Source organism: Maylandia zebra, linkage group LG19 (genome assembly GCF_041146795.1).
Source record: "Maylandia zebra isolate NMK-2024a linkage group LG19, Mzebra_GT3a, whole genome shotgun sequence".
Taxonomy (NCBI): domain Eukaryota; kingdom Metazoa; phylum Chordata; class Actinopteri; order Cichliformes; family Cichlidae; genus Maylandia; species Maylandia zebra.
The window spans coordinates 29635740-29658821 of record NC_135185.1 but is presented as its reverse complement, the minus strand read 5'-3'; the positions used below and the strand labels follow the sequence as shown (position 1 = coordinate 29658821).

Genomic DNA, 23082 nt, shown 5'->3' with positions numbered 1-23082 from the left:
GCATTCAGTCCCAGCAGGAGTCTGGGATTTTGTCTGAACAGCCGGCTAGGAATGTTCTGGATGATTGTCATGCTTCAAAACCTGTCAAGCATGTAGAGACCGCTGTTCGTCCTCAACTCAACACATCTGTGAGCGCAAACAACATGTGTGTCATCCCAGATATTCATAAGCCCCAGCCAGGTAACTCAGGAGTAGTTAATTCAGAAGTTGTTGTGCCTACTCCTGTGCCCATGTTTAAAAATGAACAGTGTGTTTCCCGGCCTTCAGTTCAGTTAGCTGCCCAGCAGCCACCTTCAGCTCGGTCAGCTACCCAACAACCACCTTCAGCCCGGTCAGCTGATCGAGGGGCCCGCCCAGCCTCATGCCACGTCTGCTGGAGGGTCCGAGTCGCCCGTCCAGCCTCCTTTCTCACCAGCTGGAGGGCCTGAGTCGCCCGTCCAGCCTCATGCCTCGTCTGCTGGAGGGTCCGAGGGGCCCGTCCAGCATCACTCCTCGTTAACTGAGGGTCCCGGAGGACCCAGCCAGCACATCCTCACATCTGCTGATGGTCCGGGGAAATCGGTTCAGCCGTCACCTGCTGAATCATCCCCCGCGACTTTCACATCACCGCCTGCAGCATCATCACCTGCAGCCGACCACTTGGCTGCAGGTGATGATGCTGCAGGTGATGATGCCGTCAGGTTCCGCAGCCGTCCCGCTGCCGTCAGGTTCCGCAGCCGTCCCTTCATCCACGCCTGGTCCGGCCTCCGTGTCTTCATCCACGCCTGGTCCGGCCTCGCCTGGTCCGGCCTTGTCTGGTCCTGCGGTTGCTACACCACCGCCAGAGCCAGCTCGACCCGTTCCGCCTCGCCTCTGCTGGCTGTTTTCCGGGCCTCTAAGTTGGCATCATGGCCTTCGGGGACGGCCTCCGGAAAGATTTCGGCGCCGCCGCTGGCATCGCGGCCGACCTCCGGACCTGCTCAGTGGCTGCCACTACCTTCCAAGTGGTCGGCCGCCTGATTGGTTTTGCCTCCGCCGCTGTTGCCGTGTGCACGGTCGACCTCCAGAACTGTTTGCCCGTCGCCGCCATTGCCATGTGCACGGTCGGCCCCCTGAACTTTTCATGGACTCTTGTTGGGTTCTGATTTGGTTTTGTTTTTGATCTGTTTTCCTGTGTGTTTGGACTCTTGTGCTCCTTTTTGTTTCGATTGAGATTTTTAAAAACTCAGTTTTTTTTTTTGTTTTTGTTTTTTTTTTTTTTGTGCAAAATGGGTTCAAAAACACAAACAACTGTGGGATACTATTTGTCCGTGATTTGAACAGAGGGAAAAAATTGTGGCAGGATCAGCCTGATATTATTTGGATCCCACTGTAACTTTAGAACTAACATCTCCGGAGTAGTTAGTCATTAAAGGAAGTGTTTGTTCTGTGATTTGGAGAGCCCAGCGCCTGCTCCAAACACAGGGATAACCAAGAGTTGCCTCAGCCTCCCCTACACACACACACACACACACACACACACACACACACACACACACACACACACACACACACACACACACACGGGGTGGGCCCCACACTTTGGGAACCTCTGTGTATGTTGTGTTGTCCTTTGTCTCAGGTTGTGTTTAAATAATTTCAGAACCTGGCATTCTTGTTAAAAAATTAATGTGTGTGTGTATGTTGCGGGTGGGGGGTTACTCATGGACAGTGCAGAAAACATTATTACTGTCCAGCATCTAAGACGGTTAATTCGGCTATAAGAGTCAGCACATTCAAATCCTCTGTGTTTGAAAAGTGAATGCTGCAGCAAAATGAATAACAACTATTTCACTTCTCCTTTTTTCCCCCCACACATTCCACATTTTACTGGAATTGATTGTGTTCAATAATTTTTGATGAAATCAGCAAGTTCAGGTTGCGTTATCTCAGGCCAGTTGTTATTCAAATGCACATATGACCGATGTTGACTGAACAGTGAGAATGGAGGAGAGGAGAGAACCCACGGGTGGTAATTTTAATGGTGGATTTAAGGAATTCATTTGTGAAGAAGACTTCTACGATGAAGAGCATCCTCATCATCATCAGTCTAACAGGCACCAAGGTATAATAAATTAAATTTGTGTTTAATGGGCTTCCGTAGTCTGATTCGGGTGTCTGTTGGTTATTTTGACCAAGTTTGAACATACCACTGCTAAAATAAGTTGAAATAAGTTGAATACTTAATTCTCACAATTAAGTATTCAAAACTTTCAGGCACCAAGCAGTTCTTGATAGTATAGTATTTGTAGAGTTTGAGTGGTTTATTCTAGTCTGATGTTTGATCTTTATTTAAATTCACTTTCCTATTTTGGAGTATTTGTGTTTTGTTCCTTTATTACTTTCTCTCTTACTTCCCCCTTGTCTCGTCCTGTGTTTATGTGCCCTTGTTTCCTTGTTCTGGTCATTCTTTCTTGTTTTGTATTTTAGGTTCGTTTTGCTTCCCTCCCTTCATTCCTAGACTGTTAATTAGTTTCACCTGCATCTCATGCCTCACCTGTTTCCCATCCTCATTGAGTTCTGTTTTGTTCTGATTCTCCGTTTCTTTGTTGTTGCAGTATATTTCATATTTGGAAACATGTCTGTTTCCTGTGTGCAGCGCTGCTTGGCTCTCGTGTTCTTATTTATCATTTCTGCACTTTTAACACTTTTTTTTTAAATTGGGCTTTGTATTAATATTAAAGACTCACTGTTTTGGACTGCTTCTTTTGGGCCTGTCACTACACATGATTTAAGTTCAGCAAGTAGTAAAAAGATACATTAAGTTGCCTTTATAACATGTACTTCAAGCAAGTGTTGGTCACGAAAGATTTGTCATTGTCATTAAGCTGAAAATTCTTCTTCTCTGTATAGTGTCCATGTTCACTATGAGTCCTGGGAGATGTCACAGACTGGCTGCAGTGAGCCTGGCACTACTCGCTGCTGTTTTGCTGATAGTTGATATTGGCCTGGGAGTCCATTGTAAGTCAGTCTGAGGACGTGCAATGCACAGAATCATTCTTATTATCAAACAGATACTGAATTTTGTTAACAATCCAGAACAAAAACAAAAAAATGTTAATAAATAAAAAATGGCTAAAATTATTTGTACTATGTACTAAAATATGATTGTTGTTTGTCAGTGTCAGTAAATAATGTTATTTACGAATAAGAAAAACAGTAAAAAGAACTAACCCTATTGTGTAGTAACACTGTCTTGTTATCTTGCAGATAACAAACTCACAGATTCTCACCTCACCCTCGATGATACCGAACGCATCAGCAAAGAGCTCATCAACCTCCAGGACACTTACAAGACTGCAGTGGAAACCATGAAGGATGCCAGCAAGCAGCTGGACAGTGAGATGAGCCGTCAGACACAAACCAACTGGGAGCTTGAACACCAGACAAAACGAAGCAATGACTATAAAAGTCAGATGGAAAAAATCACAAAGGAAATTGAAACTTCAAGATCACGCTTGTCAATGCATAGTAAAACCTGTTTTATTATTTCTGTATATAATAAAAATGATTTGTTTCATAATTTTCTATAATAGTGGCATTATCTTTTGGAAACAGGCGATGGCTGCAAACGCTGTCCTGTGGGATGGATTTTAATGAACTCTGTATGTTACTACTTCTCCTTGAAATCAAATGAAATGAAAACATGGAAGGAATCCAGAGATTTCTGTCAGCTGCAGGGAGGAGATCTTATAATCATAGACAGCCAAGACAAAGAGGTTTGTTAGTATTTCTGTGGAGACCATTCATATTGATTTTTTAAAATTAATTTTAATCTTTTTTTTTTGTTAGAACTCAACAGTAAATTTCCTAATAAATCATCAAGATGCCTCCCAGCTCTCGACAGACTTCTGGATCGGACTGAGTGATTCCAAGGAGGAAGGGACTTGGAAATGGTTGGATGGAAGATTTCTTGTTCAAGGGTAAGAGTTCAGTATGCTACACACAGTGAAACTGCCACTTACAAAAAATGAACTTCTCCTCAATAATATATGTGGCTGAGAGGGAAGATGAAAAAGTGGATGGATTGAAAGAAAATGTTAGCTCTGTAAAGTAAAGTGTCTTTTACTTCAGGTACTGGAACGATGGAGAGCCGAACAATCTCAATGATGAAGACTGTGCAGCCGTGTATCCCAGAGTAAACTTCTTCAAAGCTTGGAATGATGTTAGATGTGGAGTCAGAAGGAAATGGATTTGTGAAAAAGCACCAGAATCCATGAGCTAAAATGTCTAATAAGGCATACAGTCTTAGATATGTAAACTATCACATATTCTTTAAATCATAACATGCATAAGGTGGTTTCACTTTGTCTTCACTTTGTTTTCTGTACCTCTCACTGTCTCTATCGCTCTCTCTCAGCGTGTCCACCCTTTATGTCATGAGCACAGTTGTTGTCTGGCTGTGGTTGCAGCTATAACTGGTAATATGACGACTCTTTACTGCTCCTAATACTCCTATTATCATTAGCCACAGAAATAATCATGACAGGAGTATACTGGCTGACAGTGTAACTGTGTCCCATCACTTACTGCGAAAGGAAACTTGGCTGCCTGTAATAACATGTAATAACTATAGAAGATGCATCCTTCTATGTGTTTTGCATTGGGATGCTGGCCTTCAACTCTCTGCAAAGTCAATTAGTTACAAACCCTAGTAAACCATGTTTCATCATCATCATCAACTTTATTTATAAAGCACTTTAAAACAACCACAGCTGACACAAAGTTCTGTACATTGGAACTGTAAAATAAAATTACATGAAATATAAATAAAAACCAAATAAATGAAGAGTGAAATCATTAATTAAATAACTACTTCAATTAAAAGAGAAACTGAGTCTCACTGAGGTTAAAAGCCAAGGAATAAAAGTGGGTTTTAAGACGCAATTTAAAAGTGGACAGTGAAGGGGCCTCTCTAACGTGCATGGGCAAATTATTCCATAATTTAGGAGCCACGATAGAGAAGGCCCCGCCCCCTCTGAGCTTCCTCCTGGATCTCGGTACCTCCAGGAGCAGCTGGTCAGCTGACCTGAGAGACCGACAGGGTATGTGGGGATGAAGAAGCTCAGAGAGGTAAGGCGGGGCAAGACTGTGAAGGCATTTAAAAACAAACATGAGAATTTTAAAACGAACTCTAAAAGACACAGGCAGCCAGTGCAGAGAGGCTAGCACGGGGGTTATATGCTCTCTTTTTCGAGTTCCTGTTAGGAGTCGTGCAGCCGCATTTTGAACCAACTGCAGACGTGAGAGCAACGACTGACTGACCCCCACATAAAGTGAGTTACAGTCCAGGCGGGAAGAAATAAAAGCATGGATCACTGTGTCAAGGTGCTGCCTCGAAAGACAAGATTTTACTCTTGCCAGTCGCCTGAAATGATAAAAACTGGATTTCACTGCTCTGATTTGGTTGTCCAATTTAAAATCACTGTCCAACTTAAAACCAAGGTCAGTAACAACAGGTTTAAAATAGACTTCCAGGGATCCTAAAACAACAGAGGAGGACTCACAGGGACCACTGGGTCCAAACACCAACACTTCTGTTTTCTTTTTGTTAAAATTTACAAAGTTTAGAGCCAACCAAGCTTTAATGTCATCTAGACATGTCAAGAGAGGTTTTATGGAGATACCATCCTTGTGCTTTAGTGGCAAATAAATTTGTCAGTCATCGGCATAACAATGAAATGAGATCCCATGCCTTCTAAGGATAGAACCCAGAGGCAGTAGATACAGTAAAAAGAGCAGTGGCCCTAAATTGAGCCCTGTGGGACGAGGAGCAGAAGATGATTCGGAACCGAGAAGGCTGACAGAGAAAGTTCTATCTGACAATCGCCTGTATTTGTATAGCGCTTTTCTAGTCCCTGAGAACACAATCAGTCATCCACCCATTCACACACTGGTGATGGCAGCTACATTGTAGCCACAGACGGAGGCGAGGCTGCCGAACACTGGCGCCACCGGGCCCTCTGACCACCACCAGTAGGCATTGGGTGAAGTGCCCCGAGCCGGGGCTCGAACTGGCAACCGTCCAATTACATGACGAACTTCCAACTCTTGAGCCACAATAATAATAATAATAATGTGTATGTGTTAGTCCCCGTAGGGAAATTACTCCTCTGCATTTAACCCATTCACCCAGTGAAGCAGTGGGCAGCCACCAATGCAGGGGGAGCCCGGGGAGCAGTGTGTAGGGACGGTACCTTGCTCGGGTGCCTCAGGGTAGCTGTTCAGTGGAGTCGAACCCCCGACCTTCCGATCATGGGGCAACCACTCTACCTACTGAGCTATCCCTGCACCAATCTGACAGATAAGACCTAAACCAATTAAGTCCAGTGCCACCAATACCCACTACATCATTTAATTGAGAAATTAAAATATTGTGGTCTACTGTGTCAGTGGCAGCAGTTAGGTCAAGCAAGACCAGAACAACATGGTTACCAGAATCACATGCCAGAAGGATGTTATTAAAAACCCTTAATAATGCAGATTCTGTGCTATGAAGGGTTTTAAAACCTGACTGAAAAACCTCAAAGATTCCATTTTCATCTAGAAAATCTTTCAGTTGACTAAAAACAATTTTCTCTAAAACCTTGGAGACTAAAGGCAGCTTGGAAATAGGCCTATAGTTCGCTAAAACTGTGTGATCAAGGCCAGGTTTCTTAAGCAGTGGCTGCACTACTGCATGTTTGAAATTTGCAGGAACCACACCAGAAGACAGACTGCTTTTAATAATGTCAAGGACATACTGTCCTATACTAGGAAAAATTTCTTTAAAGAATTGTGGAGGGACAGGATCCCGAGTGGAACCTGTGGGCTTAATATGGCGAACCACATCCTCTAAAGTGGAGAGCGTCACAAGCTCAAACTGAGTGAAAACAACAGCGTAAGGGACAGAGACTGAGGGGTCAGAGTCAGGAGCTGTGATAAGAGCCCTGCTGGTGATGACCTTAAATAAAAACGTTCAGAAAATCAGTTCAAATCTCAGGAGAAACTTCCAAACAGACATTCAATGGAGTATTAAGAACAGTGTCAATGGTCCTAAATAACACACGTGGGTTATGACAGTTGGAAGAAATAATATTTGCAAAATATTCCCTTTTTGCCTCTTTAACAGTGTTCTGGTAGCGATGCCAGCAGTCTTTGAGAATTTGAAATGATACATGCAGTTTATCCTTTTTCCACCTCCGTTCTGCTCGACGACATTCCCTCTTAACAGCACGACTGCTCTCATTAAACCAAGGCTCAGGTTTGGCCTTGGGCTGCCTGGTTTTTAAAGGAGCCACAGAGTCCAAGACGGTTTGACAGCAAGAATAAAACCAGGAATTAAGCTCTTCTGTGTCAGAGGAGACCAAGTCAGAAGGGCCACCGAGCTGATTAAAAGCAGCAGAAAACTGCGCGGCAGTGGCGGGGTTAATAACCCCACAGCTCCGAGTAGCAGCACCAGATTTAACTACAGTATGTGTAAAACCAACGTTGAATAACACAGGCATATGATCTGAGAGTGCACAGTCACAAATCTCCAAGTCAGTGACAGGCAGACCATATGACAGAACAAGGTCCAGTGTGTGTCCGTGCTCATGTGTAGGGCCACGTACGGACTGTACCAGGCTAAAAGAGTCAATAAGGCTTAAAAAGTCCTTTACCAGTGGCTTATCAAGACAACATACATGTATATTGAAATCTCCAACAATAAGAACACTATCATAGTTGGGTATAATCCCAGCTAAAAAAATATCAGAGAAATCACTTATGAAGTTCTTATTGTATTTCGGGGGACGATAGATGACAGCGCAGAAAACCGGGTTTGTACGACTCACCTCAAACGAGGTAAGTAAGTCCGAAGCTGGAGAATGAAGGCTGTAGAAAACACTGCTTACATTTGTAATCCTATTTGTAAACGGTCGCTGTGCCTCCACCTCAAAAGTTTGTGTGACTTCTTTAGTCTCCTCCCAACTTGTAAGAGATAAACTCGTCATGTGCAAACGTACCCATATCCATACTTTACAAGTGAAACATGACCTCTTTAAGTAATTGTTAAATGCCAAAAGAATGATTTATATGATGGGCCTGAGAGGTGAAATGCATTGCAACTTAAACACCACACCATAAGTGATTTTGGGAGACATTATGAAAGAGCTGCAGAAGTGACAAAAATGGAAACACCAAGGATTACACTAAGACATGCTTAAAAGAAGAGGAGGATTCATCCGTGTTGTGAGGGAGAAAAAAGGTACAAGGTAATGTGTGTTCTAACTGAATGTGTCACTGTAGAAGCTCATGAAGAGCTTCTACAGTGTTTTTTTCTGCTTCTGCTATGGTTTCTGTGCTTTTGCAGCAGCAAACCTTTTTTCTTGAACACAGGTTGCTATTGAAACTGTATCTGACAGCATGGCAAATCTGCAAGCACCACTATTGGACCAACTGGTAAGTATTTGCACATTCTTTCTAATTAAAGGGTTTCCAGGTAAGCTGACAACAGTTTTTAACTAAAAACATCAAATAATAATAAATAGATCACACACACATACACATTTAATTTTTTATTAATAGTTGCTCTGTGCAAAAAAAACCCAAAAAACAAAAACTGAGCTTCAAGGGTTAGAGTTTCAATTTTTTTTTTACAGTGCAAACTATGTCATCGTACAAACAGAACTGGTTTGGTTGATCTTGTATCACATTTGGATTTTCTTTCTAGGCTATGAAAAAATAAACTAATAAAAGCTTCATAGGACACCGAGGAAATGAGACTATGGGACATGCCCACACGTGTATTTAAGGCAGAAGAAAGCAGAGCAGTGCACAAAACCTGCAGCAGTGCAATGGAGACACAGAGGAAGACAGGATCAGTTTCCTTCAACAACTATAAAATATTTAGAAACGGTATGGTCTTAAAATTATATGTTGCCTTCTATTATACTTTCTGTTGAATTTATCAGTGTTTAGATTTTCATGATTGAAGAATCCTTACTAATAAGAAACAAGGAAAGTAGTTCAGGTTCATCATCATGATCATCAAATATGACATTTTATATATTTAAAAGTGTGCAACTCAAAATGAGCTAAAATACCTTCTGAGTTACGTCATCCGAATTTCTGGTTTTTCATTTATTTGCTGCACCCTTGAGCTGTCAGCTGCTGTCAACAACAACCTGATTAAAAATGAATTCAGATTGTTTTATTTATCTAAAACCTTTCCTCCCAAAAAGCAATATTGTCTGAATTCAGACACATTTTGTCTTTTTAAAATGTATGTGTGACCCTGTATTATAGGTGGAGATGGATTTAACCAGTGGGTTATTCTGTGTCTGGGACTCTTGAATGCAGTTCTGCTGATAGTCGCTGTTGTTCTTGGGATTAACTGTGAGTATTAGAGTTTGTGTGACCTTACAATTTTATTTTCTCTATTGTGTAGAATTTCACAATGCACGTCGACCCTGAGTAATCCCATAAGGAGAACTGATACCTTTTTTTTTCTTGATTGCAAAATACTTAGAAATGTAATTTGACCCCATCCATTTCAACATGACAATCATTTTTAAACAGTTTTGCTATAATATCCAACATTTAGTTGATCTTTACATGCCTTACATAATCTAATCTAATATAAAATGCAATGTTTCTCTGTTTAGGTGCCAAAGTCAAAGAGGGCTCCTTGCACATTTCCAACCCAGCTGTAACACAGCTCTTCAATGAGCTCGACTATCTCCGAAGCAACCACAGCGATGTGATCGAAGCTGAAGAGGAGGCCAAGAAGGCGTTAGAGAGCGCGATCAACAACCACAAAGAAGTAAAGGTGAAAATTGAGCAGCTGAAGACCGTCAATGATGGTTATCAGAAACAGATGCAAGCACTGCAAGTGGAGAAGGCAAACCTGAAGTCCAATGTATCAGCTTTAGGTGAGAAACTTTTATCCTTATTTATGTTTTCTTGTGTTAACTTGAGAAGATGAGATATCCTTTGTTTCTCTCAGAGGGATCTTGTGGCGGATGCCTCCCTGGTTGGGCTCTTTTCAACTCGTCCTGCTATTTCTTCTCCTACACCGAGTCCTCTACTGTCAAAAAGAACTGGCATGAGAGCAGAGAGGACTGTGTTAGTCGTGGCTCTGACCTGGTTGTGATCGATAACCAGGAAGAGCAGGTGGGTTGAAAATAAGCAAGAGAGGAAAATTGACAAAAAGTAACTAAACAACACAAGTTAACAGCTTGACAGAAAGTCATTAACATGGATTTGAACTTTGCTAAAATGAAGACTTAAGAACTTTATTATTCCAAACAGTCACACCTTATTTTAAGTATATGATGTTTTTATTATTTATTTGCATCATCGTTGTTACAAGATCATCACACTACAAACAGCCAGCAAGCATTATAGGAAAACCAATAGTTCATTCTGTTACTAACAGCAATCAAACAGGCTAATCATGTTAGCAGTACTGTATTAGCAATGAACACAAAATAATGCTGACTGGGAAGGTTTAGAAATTTAGGCACAAACTGAGGTAGATTCACCCTACGATACATCAGGAGAAGAACACAGATGTAGAACAAAATGGGTTTTGCTGCTCTACAGAAGGCAGAGTGCCAACAAATGCATTATAATTCATTACTTATAAAATCCAGCATCATAAAAGGAAAGACTGAGCTTAGACAAAATTGAAGCTAAATAAATATTCAAATATACTGATTTTTTTTTCTTTTTGGTTACACAGAAATTTATCAGTAGCAACATCCAAAATATGAAAACCAGTGATCAGTGGTGGCAAAGCGGATTCTGGATCGGTATCACTGACATAGAGACTGAGAACAGATGGGTTTGGATTAATAATGTCACAGAGGTCGAGCAACGGTGAGAGCTGAAACAATATTTTTCTTGTTTGATAATTCATTAAACATATTTTTAAATGAATTAGAATTTTTCTCAGGTACTGGATGGATGGCGAACCCAATGACCAGGGAACCCACGGAGAGGATTGCGGGGTTGCAGTTTCCTCCATCTTTAATCCCTGGAAGACTCGTTTTGATGGAAGATGCAACTGGCATAACTTACACTGGATATGTGAAACGCCATCAACCTCCTAGGACCTGGTGTCCACATATGTGGACACCACATTTTGGGTTGTCTAGAACAAAATACTACATTTTGCTCTACAAGGGCCTGATATCCACTTACGAGGACATTATACTGCCACTGTTTTATCGAAATTTAAAGGGGATGTCCTGATATGTGGATCTCATTTTTCTCAGAAAAAAAAAAAATCACGTAATTCTTTGTTTTTACATTCATCAGGTCCCAATCAGCCAAAATAGCAAAGAGAAATCAAAAATGCATGCCATTAAAGAGTTCAGGTCTTAAGAGGTTAAGATAAACTCTACTGCTCAAGCAATTACTTCAGATGATCCTGATTGTACTATAGCAGTTGTTGCTATGTCCTCTAGTCTTGCAGAGTATATTACAGTGCAGGTTTGAACATTAATAAATACATTGAAGACTTGTGTTTGGATTTTTAAAATGAATTTTGACCTGTATCTTTTAACTGTATTTTAACCAGGGGCAATTCTAGGATCAGAGCTTTGGGGGTGTTGAGCACCCAGAGAGCTGCCCAGCCAGCCAAGATACACTTTACTCGTCACAATGAGACTTCTTCCCTGTCTCTTTCGGTCCCTGCATCCTCCCTGTCCTCATCGTCTGTTGTCTTCATCTCCGTTATCAGTCATCATAATTTTACCATCTCTGTGCAAGTCTGCAAATTTCTTTATTAAATCATAAGATTCTTAAATTCATCAAGTCTCTCTGCCTGGGTCCTCATCATAAAACATGACATCACTGTTTTGTACATTTTAACAATTTAATCCCACATTTGTGAAAGAAAAGCAAAACACTTTTTTGAAAAGTCTGTAACAAAACCATCAAATCTGATAAAGGTTATTTAAATGCTGCAAAAGAAGAATGGATTGGAATAAAAAAGGAAAAAACATCCTAACCTTAATTACTGGGAGAATAATGAATGATGCTCATAGTGAGTAAGAAGTAAACTGAGTGCATTTTTTGGACAGAGATTCACTTTTAATGTGTTTGTATAATATAATACAGATACATAAAAAACACTCCAAAAACAGAATAAATTATTACAAAATATAAAAAAAAAAAAGAATATAAAAATGGAGGCAACTTTGCCTGTGGTAGCATGTATACAATGCATGAAAAAAATCTTTACTGCAGATACTAATTTCGTGTTGTAAGATTTATGAGTTTCATGCTTTCATAGTGGTCCTTAGGAGAGCTTGACATTTTTATCAGGTGGTCCACACTGTAAAAAGTTTGAGAAACACTGATAAGTGTCTGTGTGCTTTTGGAAAACATTTAAAGCTGCAGTACAGAATCTTTGAAACAAGCTTAAAACATTTTTAGAAACAGAGCATCTGCTTCTCTTTACAGCTCCTCACTCCACCAGGGCTGTTTGGCTCTTTCTGATAGTGAGCAAATGTGATGCACGTACTGCGGCAGTCATACAGACAACTGGACGGTCCAAAGGTTGGCCGACCTATTACTGGCTGAGGTTTTAGCAGAGTTGTGGCTGAACCACATAAAAATATATCATTAATTTTAATCTCCCTGATCAATTATAATGTTATATGAGTAAAATCAGGTTTTTTTCAGTTTCTGTTGTGCCTGTCACTGCTCCCTGTCTGTTTTCTTACCTGGTTCTTCCTGACCTTGTACTTTCTCCTCACGTTCCCTCTTTCCTCTCTCCCTCTTCGGACTGACAATCATACACAAATAGATTGTATTCAATTAGATGAAAAATTAAATTAATATAAAAAAATACTATTAAGATCGCTAACAAAAAGTCCTCTCTCAGTGTACTTTCAACCAAAAGGCAAATAACCAAACCACATGAACATGTAATAAAATATATAAATATTGAAACACTGATTCGACATTATTCTTGATTTTACACGTTTACCTGAATGTGGCTCCTTTTTTTTAATCTATAATTTTATTGCTAAAGTGTTACGTCCAACCAAGTACTGTATGCTTTTTATATTTTTAGTAGTGTGTCACACAAACAGCAAATATTGTCAAAAAAGTAAGAAATCTTTGGGGGTGCTTTGATTCATTTGTGCTGAAGCACCCCCAAAAATGGGCTAAAATCGCCCCTGATTTTAACACTTGTGCTCAGGTTTTTATTGTTCGCAGAAGACTTTTTTTTTTTTAATGCTCAAACACGGAACTTCTTGTTTCAGATCATCTGAAAACCAATATTGTACGTTTATTTGGTGAATTTTAATTTAACCAAAACGCACTTATTGAAGTTTTCTCCTGTTAATTGGTGCAAAACAGACATGACACCCAGTACTGGTGCTTGTTTCTCTTAATCTATGCCAGAGACTTAAAACTGGTGAAGGTTTGATACTGAAAATATAATATATTTGGAACAATGTGAATTGATCAAAATTTGATTTGGTTGCACTTTTAAATTGTTAATTGATTAAATGTGTTTTTAAGGCTTTAAAATCTATGTGACTAACATCTGTACTTGTGAAGTTGTGAGAGCTCAAAAATACTAGAAAGTAAAGTAACAATCTAAATGTAACACTGAAAAAAATCAAAGAGTAAAACACTCTCCCTCTCCTCACTCTCATATTGACATGCAATTTTACTAGGTACATCTGTGTGCCCCAAAAATATCTGGGCCAGACTAAATCTGCTTCAAACACAGCCCCCACAGTGTGTTTTAAAATAACTTTTAAACACTTTCAAACTTAAAAATCTACCTATAGATGATTTTGATCATTGTTTTTTTTTTCAAGTGATGCATTCAGCTCAGTGCTGACAACATCATTTGAGACCAAAACCTTCTTGATTTTGATGCCTGTCAACTCAAATTTTTTGCTTTCTTTCTTTTTCTTAAAAAAAAACAATCAGTATTATATTCAGTGTTTGGTACTGCTATTTGCTCTAATGTATTTTGTTTGCTGTCCCACATCATGATATATGGTAAAAGCTTAACCAAAAACTATAGTTGATATTTTGGCTGATATTTTCTCACAAAAACATATCATCTCATATATCAAAAATCTTTCAGCATTCACATTAGATTTTCAGCAGAAAATATTAAATAAGTTGTTTTTTATAAGTGAGCTAACTTGACAGCTTAAATTAAAAGTTTGAGCTTCAATTGGCTCCTAAGTAATTTGTAACCTAACACATCAGAAACCAGCAATCATGAAAAAAATAGCAAGCAGTACTGCAAATTATTGGTCAGTGTCACAAGTCTTTAACAACTCGCTCCACAGTCCTGTCTCCCTCTCCTCACCAACAGATGACTGCCCCTCTTGAGCCTGGTTCTGATGGAGGTTTATTCCTGTTAAAAGGGAGTTTTCCCTTCCCACTGTCGCCAAAGCCCTTGCTCACAGGGGCTTGTATGATAGTTGGAGTTTCTCTTATTATTGTGCGGTCTATAGCTTACAATATAAAGTGCCTTGAAGCTACTGTTCTTGTGACATTTGATTATATAAATAAAATTCAACTGAACACTGATGAGGGTTCCTTCAGCTGTGATTTGGACAAATTCTTTGAATTCTCTCAAAGAGATCAGCAGATGCACATCCCGTGTATCTGGAAAGTAATTGTGGAACCCACACATTAATAACATCTATCACTTCCCTCTTTGTTTTTACAGACAGCAGATTTCACTGGAACTGATTGTTGATGACCTCAGCAGTAGGCGTCACAATCTGTGACAGATTGTTGCTTAAATGCACTGACATATGACTGATTTAGACTGAACAGTGAGAATGGAGGAGACAAATGGTGGTTTTCAGACACTTGTCTATGAAGACGATTTGCACAAGGAAGAGTATCCTCCTTACCATCAGTCTAACAGGATACAAGGTATAATAATTCAAATTTTTATTCATTGCACTCCCATAGTCAGGTTTCTGATTCTTTTGATTGAAGTAGGTTTTACAGAGTTAAGATATAATGACAGGACCTGATGATCTGAGACAACTACGTGTAAGGTTTACATGCTCTAACAGGATTTTTCTAATCATAAATAAAGAGCACAGAGCAGATGTTAAATAAACTACTAGTAAACAGTAATATTAAATCCTAAAATGATCACATTTTACTCTTTTAAAGCTTCAACCAAGTTATATGTGTGTTACCTGCCTTTAAGTTGAAAATTCATAATGTTCTGCCTGTCTAGTGTCCATGTTCACTATGAGTCCTGGGAGACGCCACAGACTGGCTGCAGCGTGCCTGGCGCTTCTTGCTGCTGTTCTTCTGATACTGAATGTTGGCCTGGGGATCCACTGTAAGTCATTATGAGTTATAGTGCACAGAAATGTTTTCATTATTAAATAATTTCTTTTTTGCAATTTAGCAAATGGTTATCAAACTTTGCCAATAGTCCAAAAAAAGAAAAAACTTCAGAAAAACTGAAAAAAGTCCTGATAATTTTTCTGCCAGAACACCTTCTGTTTTTTGTTTGTTTGTTTGTTTGTTTTAGTACACAACAAAATTGGTTTTTATTCTTTTCTTTTTATTCTCGTCAATTCCAAAACTGTACTAAAATATGCCGGCATCCATCTCCTCATAAAATGACTAAACAATAATTTACAATCTTTAAAATTTGAGCATTTTTATTTTCCTTGAAATTAGTTTGTCCTCATGTAAAGACATGGAAGTGACTTCAAAGTGTTGTCTTTAAACAGGATACCTGGCAAACATTAACAAAAAATGTAAGAATATTTAACAATATCCAGAATACATTTAAGCTGGAATCACTGCCTCGTGGTTCTTTGCATCAGCCAAATTGTTAAGCTGTGGTTTCTATTCTTGTCTGTTGAATCATTGCATTTACTTCATCAATGAAGCCGAGACTACTTTATCCTAGATTAACACTGTAGGATCTCTACCTTACAATATGAAGTGACTTGAGATGAGAGTTGTTGACAGCTAAGCGGTGCTACATGAATAAAACTGAACAGATCAGTGATCCTGTGATTTAGGTTTATTAGAATAAAAAAGATCGATGACTGCAGCCCTCTCAGCACAAGGCTGACAGGACTTTCCCCCCCCCCATATAATAAATAAATAAAACACAAAATAAAACATTAAAACAAAAAAGACAGATTACTATACTAAACTTCCAGATAGACTGCATCTACTGGATTTGTTTTGTCTACGCTTACCTTTCAAAGACAGTGAGGAGCAAAGTACAATTAGAAGTGTTTCTTCTGATGAAAACTTTTCATCAGCAGCAAAGGCATAAGGGTCACTTAAATGGATCACTTAAACTCCAGTTCAAGGTGCACATCTTTTTCTCTGCTGCGCTAAAGATGCTCTCAGCTGTTTAACTTTAGGGATGGAGAAAAGTTTGACATATTTCATGACCATTAAATATTAGCGAGGCCTCTGAGAATGAGGTCAAGCAAAAATCCCTGCTTGTGCTCATGGACTGTAAATTTCAACAAATAAGACAATAATACGACAAACTGCTGAGTGACACAAGAGCCTAGGGGAAGGGCAAGCATGAAGTGAGATGCTGTGTGTGTGTGTGTACACATGTGCTCACACATGTTGGTACCTCTCTCCCCGTAGCAAAGTCCTGAATAAAGTCTGAATGTTCAGTCAATCAAGATCCATATGAGCTGTAAAGAAAATAACCTCAGCTTTTTCTTGGATGTTCAAAGTTTTTCAGTTCATACAGGAACATCAGCAGTCTGGGTGAATGTATCGCTGTTTACTTCCCCCGTCTCATTGAGCCTGGTCAGGATGTGTTCAGAGGAAAAAAGAGGAACAGAAAGAATTTTAAAAAGTTAGGGTTGTTTTTTTTTTTTTGTTGCTCTTGTTTACTTTTAAGCCAAAAATAAAATGAATAAAGCTACAAGGTTTAATATTGAGAAACTTGAGGTGGAAAATGACTTGAGCATTGTATAATTCAAGTAACATACATTGAACATACCATCAAAAAGTAAAATAAATCATAACATTAAACTCACCTTGCTAAGTTGATCAGGCTTTTTGCTTCATCCCCTGAGACCAGCTGCACTGAAGCTTTTGTCCTCATCTTTTTCGCTCAGTGAGGTCTTTCCTTTCCTTGGCCATTCCTCTGCCAGCTGCCTTTGCACTGGAAAACCAAAATGTGTGATCACAGGTGAAGTAAGGGATATTTTTCCAGTGCAGAGTTTAGAGTGCTCCATTTGGTGATAGCCGTTGAGCAACATTTCTAAGGATGTTGAAAAAGACAAATATTTCTGTTTACTATTAGGCAAAATCATCACATAAATCACATTTTCAACAAAAGTTAGAGCGAAGGCACAGTTACAGGGAAAATGTGTCTGTCTGTGACTAAATGTACTGAGGTGAGTAATTTGCTGCCAGCCTGCTTATTGATTCATTGTACTAATGCTACAATGATTTGTACAAATCTTGGAAATCTTCAATAACATTTCTAAATAAAACTGATGATGTACAATGTTGTCAAACCACCTGATTTATAATATTGTTACTTAAGAATAAGAAAAGTAACTGATAGGTTTGTAGCTTGAACCCATCCGCTGGAACGTTGAAGACAATATAATTACACTGCAAAGCAAGACACAAGTAGGCAAGCTTCTTCATGTTTCTCGTGCACGGGAGAGAACCGGACAGACGCCGTTCCTTCGCTTGACCCCAGTTGCTTTCGTCCGTTCTCCCGTACCACTGTTCTTTTATTGAGGTTACATGAATATGCATAAGTTCATTAACATATGACGTCTACATACACACAAAGAGTACCTTGCCTGTGTGTGTGTGTGTGTGTGTGTGTGTGTGTGTGTGTGTGTGTGTGTGTGTGTGTGTGTGTGGCTTGCTGATCAAAGGGTCAAACATCCTTGGTCAGGAAGAGGGTAGCCTCCCCCTCACCCTAGATGGTTCATCCTAGATAACACGGTGAGGAAGTCCTGCAGTTCATCTAAACAAAGAGCACTTAGACTAGAACAGACGCAACTACGTTAATCCTACCATAAAACAATAAGACACGGTATGACCTCATGCTCCCAAAGTGCTGTCTAATACACACAAAGTTTGCAGACTATCAAGGATCAAAACCTCTACCAATCTACAACTAATTACAAAACTCTAAGCATATATAAGTAAATATTTCTAAGCATAAATGACAATCAACAATACAAATCTAACAGTAACCGTATTCAACAATTGCAGATAACAAACTCACAGACACTCACCTCACGCTCGATGATACCGAACGCATCAGCAAAGAGCTCATCAACCTCCAGGACACTTACAAGACTGCAGTGGAAACCATGAAGGATGCCAGGAAACAGCTGGACAGTGAGATGAGCCGTCAGACACAAACCAACTGGGAGCTTGAACACCAGACAAAACGAAGCAATGACTATAAAAGTCAGATGGAAAAAGTTACGAAGGAAATTGAAGCCATGAGAACACGCTTATCAATGCTTAGTAAGACCGGTTTCATTGTTTCTGTATATGATACAATTGTAAAAGCATAATGATTTATTTCATAATTTTCTATAATGGTGGTATTTTCTTTTGGAAACAGGCGATGGCTGCAAACACTGTCCTGCAGGATGGATTTTAATGAACTCTGTATGTTACTACTTCCCCTTGAAGTCAAATGAATTCAAAACATGGAAGGAATCCAGAGATTTCTGTCAGCTGCAGGGAGGAGATCTTATAATCATAGACAGCCAAGATGAAGAGGTTTGTTAGTATTTCTGTGGAGCAGTTTTCATGCAGATTTCTGAAAATTTATCTTTGGTTTTGTTTCTTTTTTCGTTAGAACTCAACAGTCAATTATTTGATAAATCATCAAGCTGCCCCGAGACAAACTCGTGACCTGGTCTGGGAGTCTGACGTTCCTCGCCGTGTGAGACCTTGGATGCCTCACAGAGACCCTGAGTTTCTGGATTGGATAAGCAGAAGAATAAATCATCAAGATACGCCTCATCCCCCAATGGGCTTCTGGATCGGACTGAGAGACGTCCATGAGGAAGGGACTTGGAAATGGTGGGATGGAACATTACTTGCTGAAGGGTAAGAGTTCAGTGTCATTTAAAATGACTGCTTTCATTTCAAACATGAAGAAATATAAACATAAACAACAAAAGTGTACTGTACATTGAGTTGTCTCCAACAACACTACACAGCTTATTTTACCTGCTAGCATGAGTTAGGAGGCATTATAAACTTATTTAATCCAATCCCTTTGATGCAATTAAAATTATCAGCTCAATATCATCTATATGTACAGCAATGACATATATGCACATATATGCATACATACAAATACACATCTCTATATGCACATACATATGTAATGCAATATGCAATGCACAATGCAAAACAACAATCTACATTACTACAGCCAAAAGGGTGTACCCGGCCTTTTCCGCCTACGGTGGCTGGGATAGGCTCCAGTCCCCCTGCTACGCTAAATTGGTTAAATAGAATACAACAGATGAACATATACATTCGTACTTCTACTTTTTTATGTTTTCATTTTGTTTTAATTATACACTTAGTCCATTCTCCACATACAGATATACAAAAACTTCTTCTTGGTCTTTGAATACTGTGCATCTTTTCATTTAATGTAGCATGTAATGTAAGATTTGCTGGAAATTTCACATTAAGAATGAAAAGTACGTAAAGTAAAGTTTATATAGTTCTTTTTGAAGACATAAAAGCAACAAAGAACTGTACAAAAGTTAAAACACAATTAATATCAAGGTAATCATTTTTTGAAATAACAAAAGAATGTCAGGAGGAGGCCTGATTAAACGTATACACACGGTGAAACTTGTGTAAATCAGCGGTCAGTTGTGTTTGTCCTCCTGAAGGATAAATTACACGAATAAGATAAAAGGTGAATAACAATTAATGTGAATCGCGTGAAAGGAAATCCTGTCTCAGCAGTGTAACTTGTCGTTTGCTTCAGGTACTGGAATGATGGAGAGCCAAATGATATCAACAATGAGGACTGTGCAGCGCTGTATCCCAAAGCAAACTTCTACAAGAGCTGGAACGACGTTAAATGTGATGCCCAAATGAAATGGATTTGTGAAAAAGCACCAAAACCACTGAGCTAAAATATCTGCAATAATGCATCACAATCTTACATAAACACAAGTTGCTATCAGACAAATCTCTGTAAGCATTTAATAAACCTTTTAGCATATTAGCAAATCTTACAGCTAACATGAAAAAGCATTATTCAGCACATTTATATAAAGTAAACTGCTGTTTAAAACTGTTATGCCCATATGTGTACCCTGTATTTATCTACAGCAATGCTACAGTAAATTGTTCATCTAAAATATATACAGACTTACAGTGTTTTACATTATTAACACAATATTATACCAGTATGTCTGTTTACACCTCATCTGCTGATGAACACATTAAGAAACACTTGTGCCTGGTAACAATTGAAACTGCAGCTTTAATAACCTGTTTCTGTTAGCAGCCTGTGTACAAAAGGAAAGATGATAAATAGAGAGTCAAAGTCATTATTTATACTTTAGTCAGTATTTTTAACTGTAGAAAATATTTTGGAAGGCTAATAACATATTTCTGGAATATTTGAATTATATAAGACTTCAACTTAACTGGGTTACTGGATAATTTAGAAACGAGATCAAGCATGTTGGTGAGCATCTGAAGGGATAATAAGTGAATTTTGTGGCTGCTTCCTGTTATTCATTTTAGGCCTGACAGAGTAGCTGCTGTCCATCACGTGTACAGCGCATGATATTATCAGTTTACTTCTTTAAAAGAGTTAGAATATGTTCCTCTAAAAATCATAACTTTTGAAAAACAGTTTCTAAGACAAATGTAAATGTCAGAAACAATCTAAATAAAGAGAGAGCACATCTGCAGAGGGAAAACAGTGTCTGAGAATATTTAATGAATCGTATATTTCACATTAAAAAACTAATTTCTGAGTGTGCTAAGGCAGCATAATTGTGACAAAGGTGAGGGATGTATGAAATATTCTCTTTACCAAAATAGTTCAAACTCATGTTTATTTAAACTTCTTCAGTTCCATGAATGAAGTCTGCATTTCAGTCATTAACTGACATCACAGGGATGCTTTTTACCAAATTTTCAGCACCAGTAGTGGCTCGTTTGAACATTCTTTCTAGTTATGGTGCTAAGCTTTCCATCTCTAGGTAGGTCCACGACAAGTTTAGCACAAGACACAGTGAGACATGAATGGGCAAATGAATGGTGGTAATGAGGAGACCACCCACATGTACCAATCAATAATGTGCACAAATCATTATGAAATTCTGCTTCAGCTTACAAAAGTTATGTGCACTTTTGTGGCATTTACATCTCTTTGGTTGAGATAAAAAAGCCAGAAGATGGTTACGACTGAACAAATGAGTCACAGGATAAAAAGCACAACAAAAGAGGAGTTTGATGTGGCTAATGTGATCGTACTGCAGTTCAGATTTTCAGAATCTTAAATGAGCTGGTTGGAAATGTTAAGTCTAATTATTGAATGTTGTCATTGTGTTTCTTAAATCTGTAAGGTGTTAGTTCAGTCTATAGGATCAAGACATTCCTTTGTCTCTGACCACCTCTCCAGCTACTCTGTGCTGGGGGAGGATTATTTTAGACACATCCCTTGTGAAGATTCTGTTTCTTGTGTGGTAAGCTTCCTGCCCTTTTGTGGCTTCACTGTGTTGTGCATGGTGAACCAATACAGGAATTGAACCATATATTGGGTGTGGGGGAGATTACCATTTTATGACTAAGGATGTTGTTAGAAACAGCTGGAAGTCACGCACACAGAAACACATATTCTCACATGACACACACACACACGTTCTTGCACATGCATACCGATGTTTATACATACACACACATAGTGCCTTGTCTTAGAACCATTTGGGGGTTCACGGTGGGAGGTGCTTTTGCTGTGATGTGTATTGTGTGAACTGTTTTCCCAATAAAAGGCAGCAAGCGGAGGCCGTCGTTGGGGTCAGTCTACGGTAGGATTCAGAGTGCTTTCTGAGACACCGGCTGGGTCTCCCTTGCTTAGCAAGTAAAAGATGTTCGTCTTGTTTTTGTTGTTAACGAGAATAAGTTTCTAAACCAGCGGGGCTTGTGGAAACACAGACCCAACAGGAAACATCTTGTATACAACTGTAAACCTTTGAAATTAAAATAATATTTTTCTATTCATAGCTCCTGTAGTCTTCAGTGATGAGTCAATGTTACTTTACAGTTTCTTACTAGACAATTTAAATTCTTTATGGGGATGATCATGCTCGACACAAACATCCACTTGAAATAATTTCATTCAGCTATGAAAAAACTAATGTGTGGACTGAAACTTCTCAAGCTGTCTCTCACATGTCATTTAACTCGGTCTTTAATTTGGAGATGGTACAAAAGAGCTCACTCCCAATACTGCTGCAAGTTGTTTTTTTGGGACACCACCTTGGAGTTGCCCTATGACACTGTCCCTATCCAGATCAGTCAGCCATGGCGTGCTAGGTGAAGACCCAACTGACCGCAGTAGCCCCAGTAAAGATGCCCCTGAGACAATCCAGCACACAAACAGCAGGGTGCTAGCAGGAAGGGCATACATGGAAAGCCATATCAAGGTGGCCGGCGTAGTAATCTGAAACATCTGTGCCCAGTACGTCCTGGAAGTCCCAAGGTCAAAATTTTAGACGCCCCCTATGGTGGTCGAGAATGACAAAGCTAAGATCCTGTGGGACTTCCAGATACAGATGGACCGAATGGCGATAGCTAACAACCAGACATAGTAGTGGTAAACAAGCATGGCCATAGTGATACACGTAGTGATACCAAAAGACAGCAACATCAGGAAGAAGGAACACAAGAAGCTTGAGGAGTACCAAGGGCTCAGAGAAGAGCTTGAGTGGATGTGGAGGGTGAAGGTAACAGTGGTCCCAGTGGTAATCGGAGCACTAGATGCAGTGGTTCCCCAGCTCGGCGAGTGGCTCTAGCAGAACTAACAATATTATAATGGAAATCCCACAGAGGACTGAACAA

General features: G+C 39.4%; 3 protein-coding genes across 4 annotated transcripts; all 3 read left to right on the top strand.

Annotated features, from left to right (window-relative positions):
* The first annotated feature begins 1841 nt into the window (after window positions 1-1841).
* On the top strand, window positions 1842-4807 carry LOC101466187 (uncharacterized). The gene is made up of 6 exons (XM_004540677.4): window positions 1842-2083; window positions 2872-2979; window positions 3229-3489; window positions 3577-3737; window positions 3811-3941; window positions 4093-4807. Exons 1-6 carry the CDS (start codon window positions 1963-1965, stop codon window positions 4241-4243), a joined length of 933 nt encoding a protein of 310 aa, XP_004540734.3. The 5' UTR covers window positions 1842-1962; the 3' UTR covers window positions 4244-4807.
* A 3961-nt stretch (window positions 4808-8768) lies between these two features.
* Window positions 8769-13227, top strand: LOC101475488 (uncharacterized). Of its 2 annotated transcripts, none has more exons than XM_076877423.1 (6): window positions 8769-8895; window positions 9286-9375; window positions 9645-9911; window positions 9986-10152; window positions 10724-10860; window positions 10925-13227. In XM_076877423.1, exons 1-6 carry the CDS (start codon window positions 8772-8774, stop codon window positions 11091-11093), a joined length of 954 nt encoding a protein of 317 aa, XP_076733538.1. In that variant the 5' UTR covers window positions 8769-8771; the 3' UTR covers window positions 11094-13227. The 2 variants fall into 2 exon arrangements, with proteins under 2 accessions (XP_076733538.1, XP_004540938.3); XM_004540881.3 differs by having other exon boundaries at window positions 10937-13226.
* A 1585-nt stretch (window positions 13228-14812) lies between these two features.
* LOC101465893 (uncharacterized) lies at window positions 14813-20929 on the top strand. The gene is made up of 6 exons (XM_014410213.3): window positions 14813-14910; window positions 15227-15334; window positions 18229-18489; window positions 18590-18750; window positions 18830-19083; window positions 19988-20929. The coding sequence occupies exons 1-6, from the start codon at window positions 14814-14816 to the stop codon at window positions 20136-20138; spliced, it is 1032 nt and encodes a 343-aa protein (XP_014265699.2). The 5' UTR covers window position 14813; the 3' UTR covers window positions 20139-20929.
* Window positions 20930-23082: the final 2153 nt, after the last annotated feature.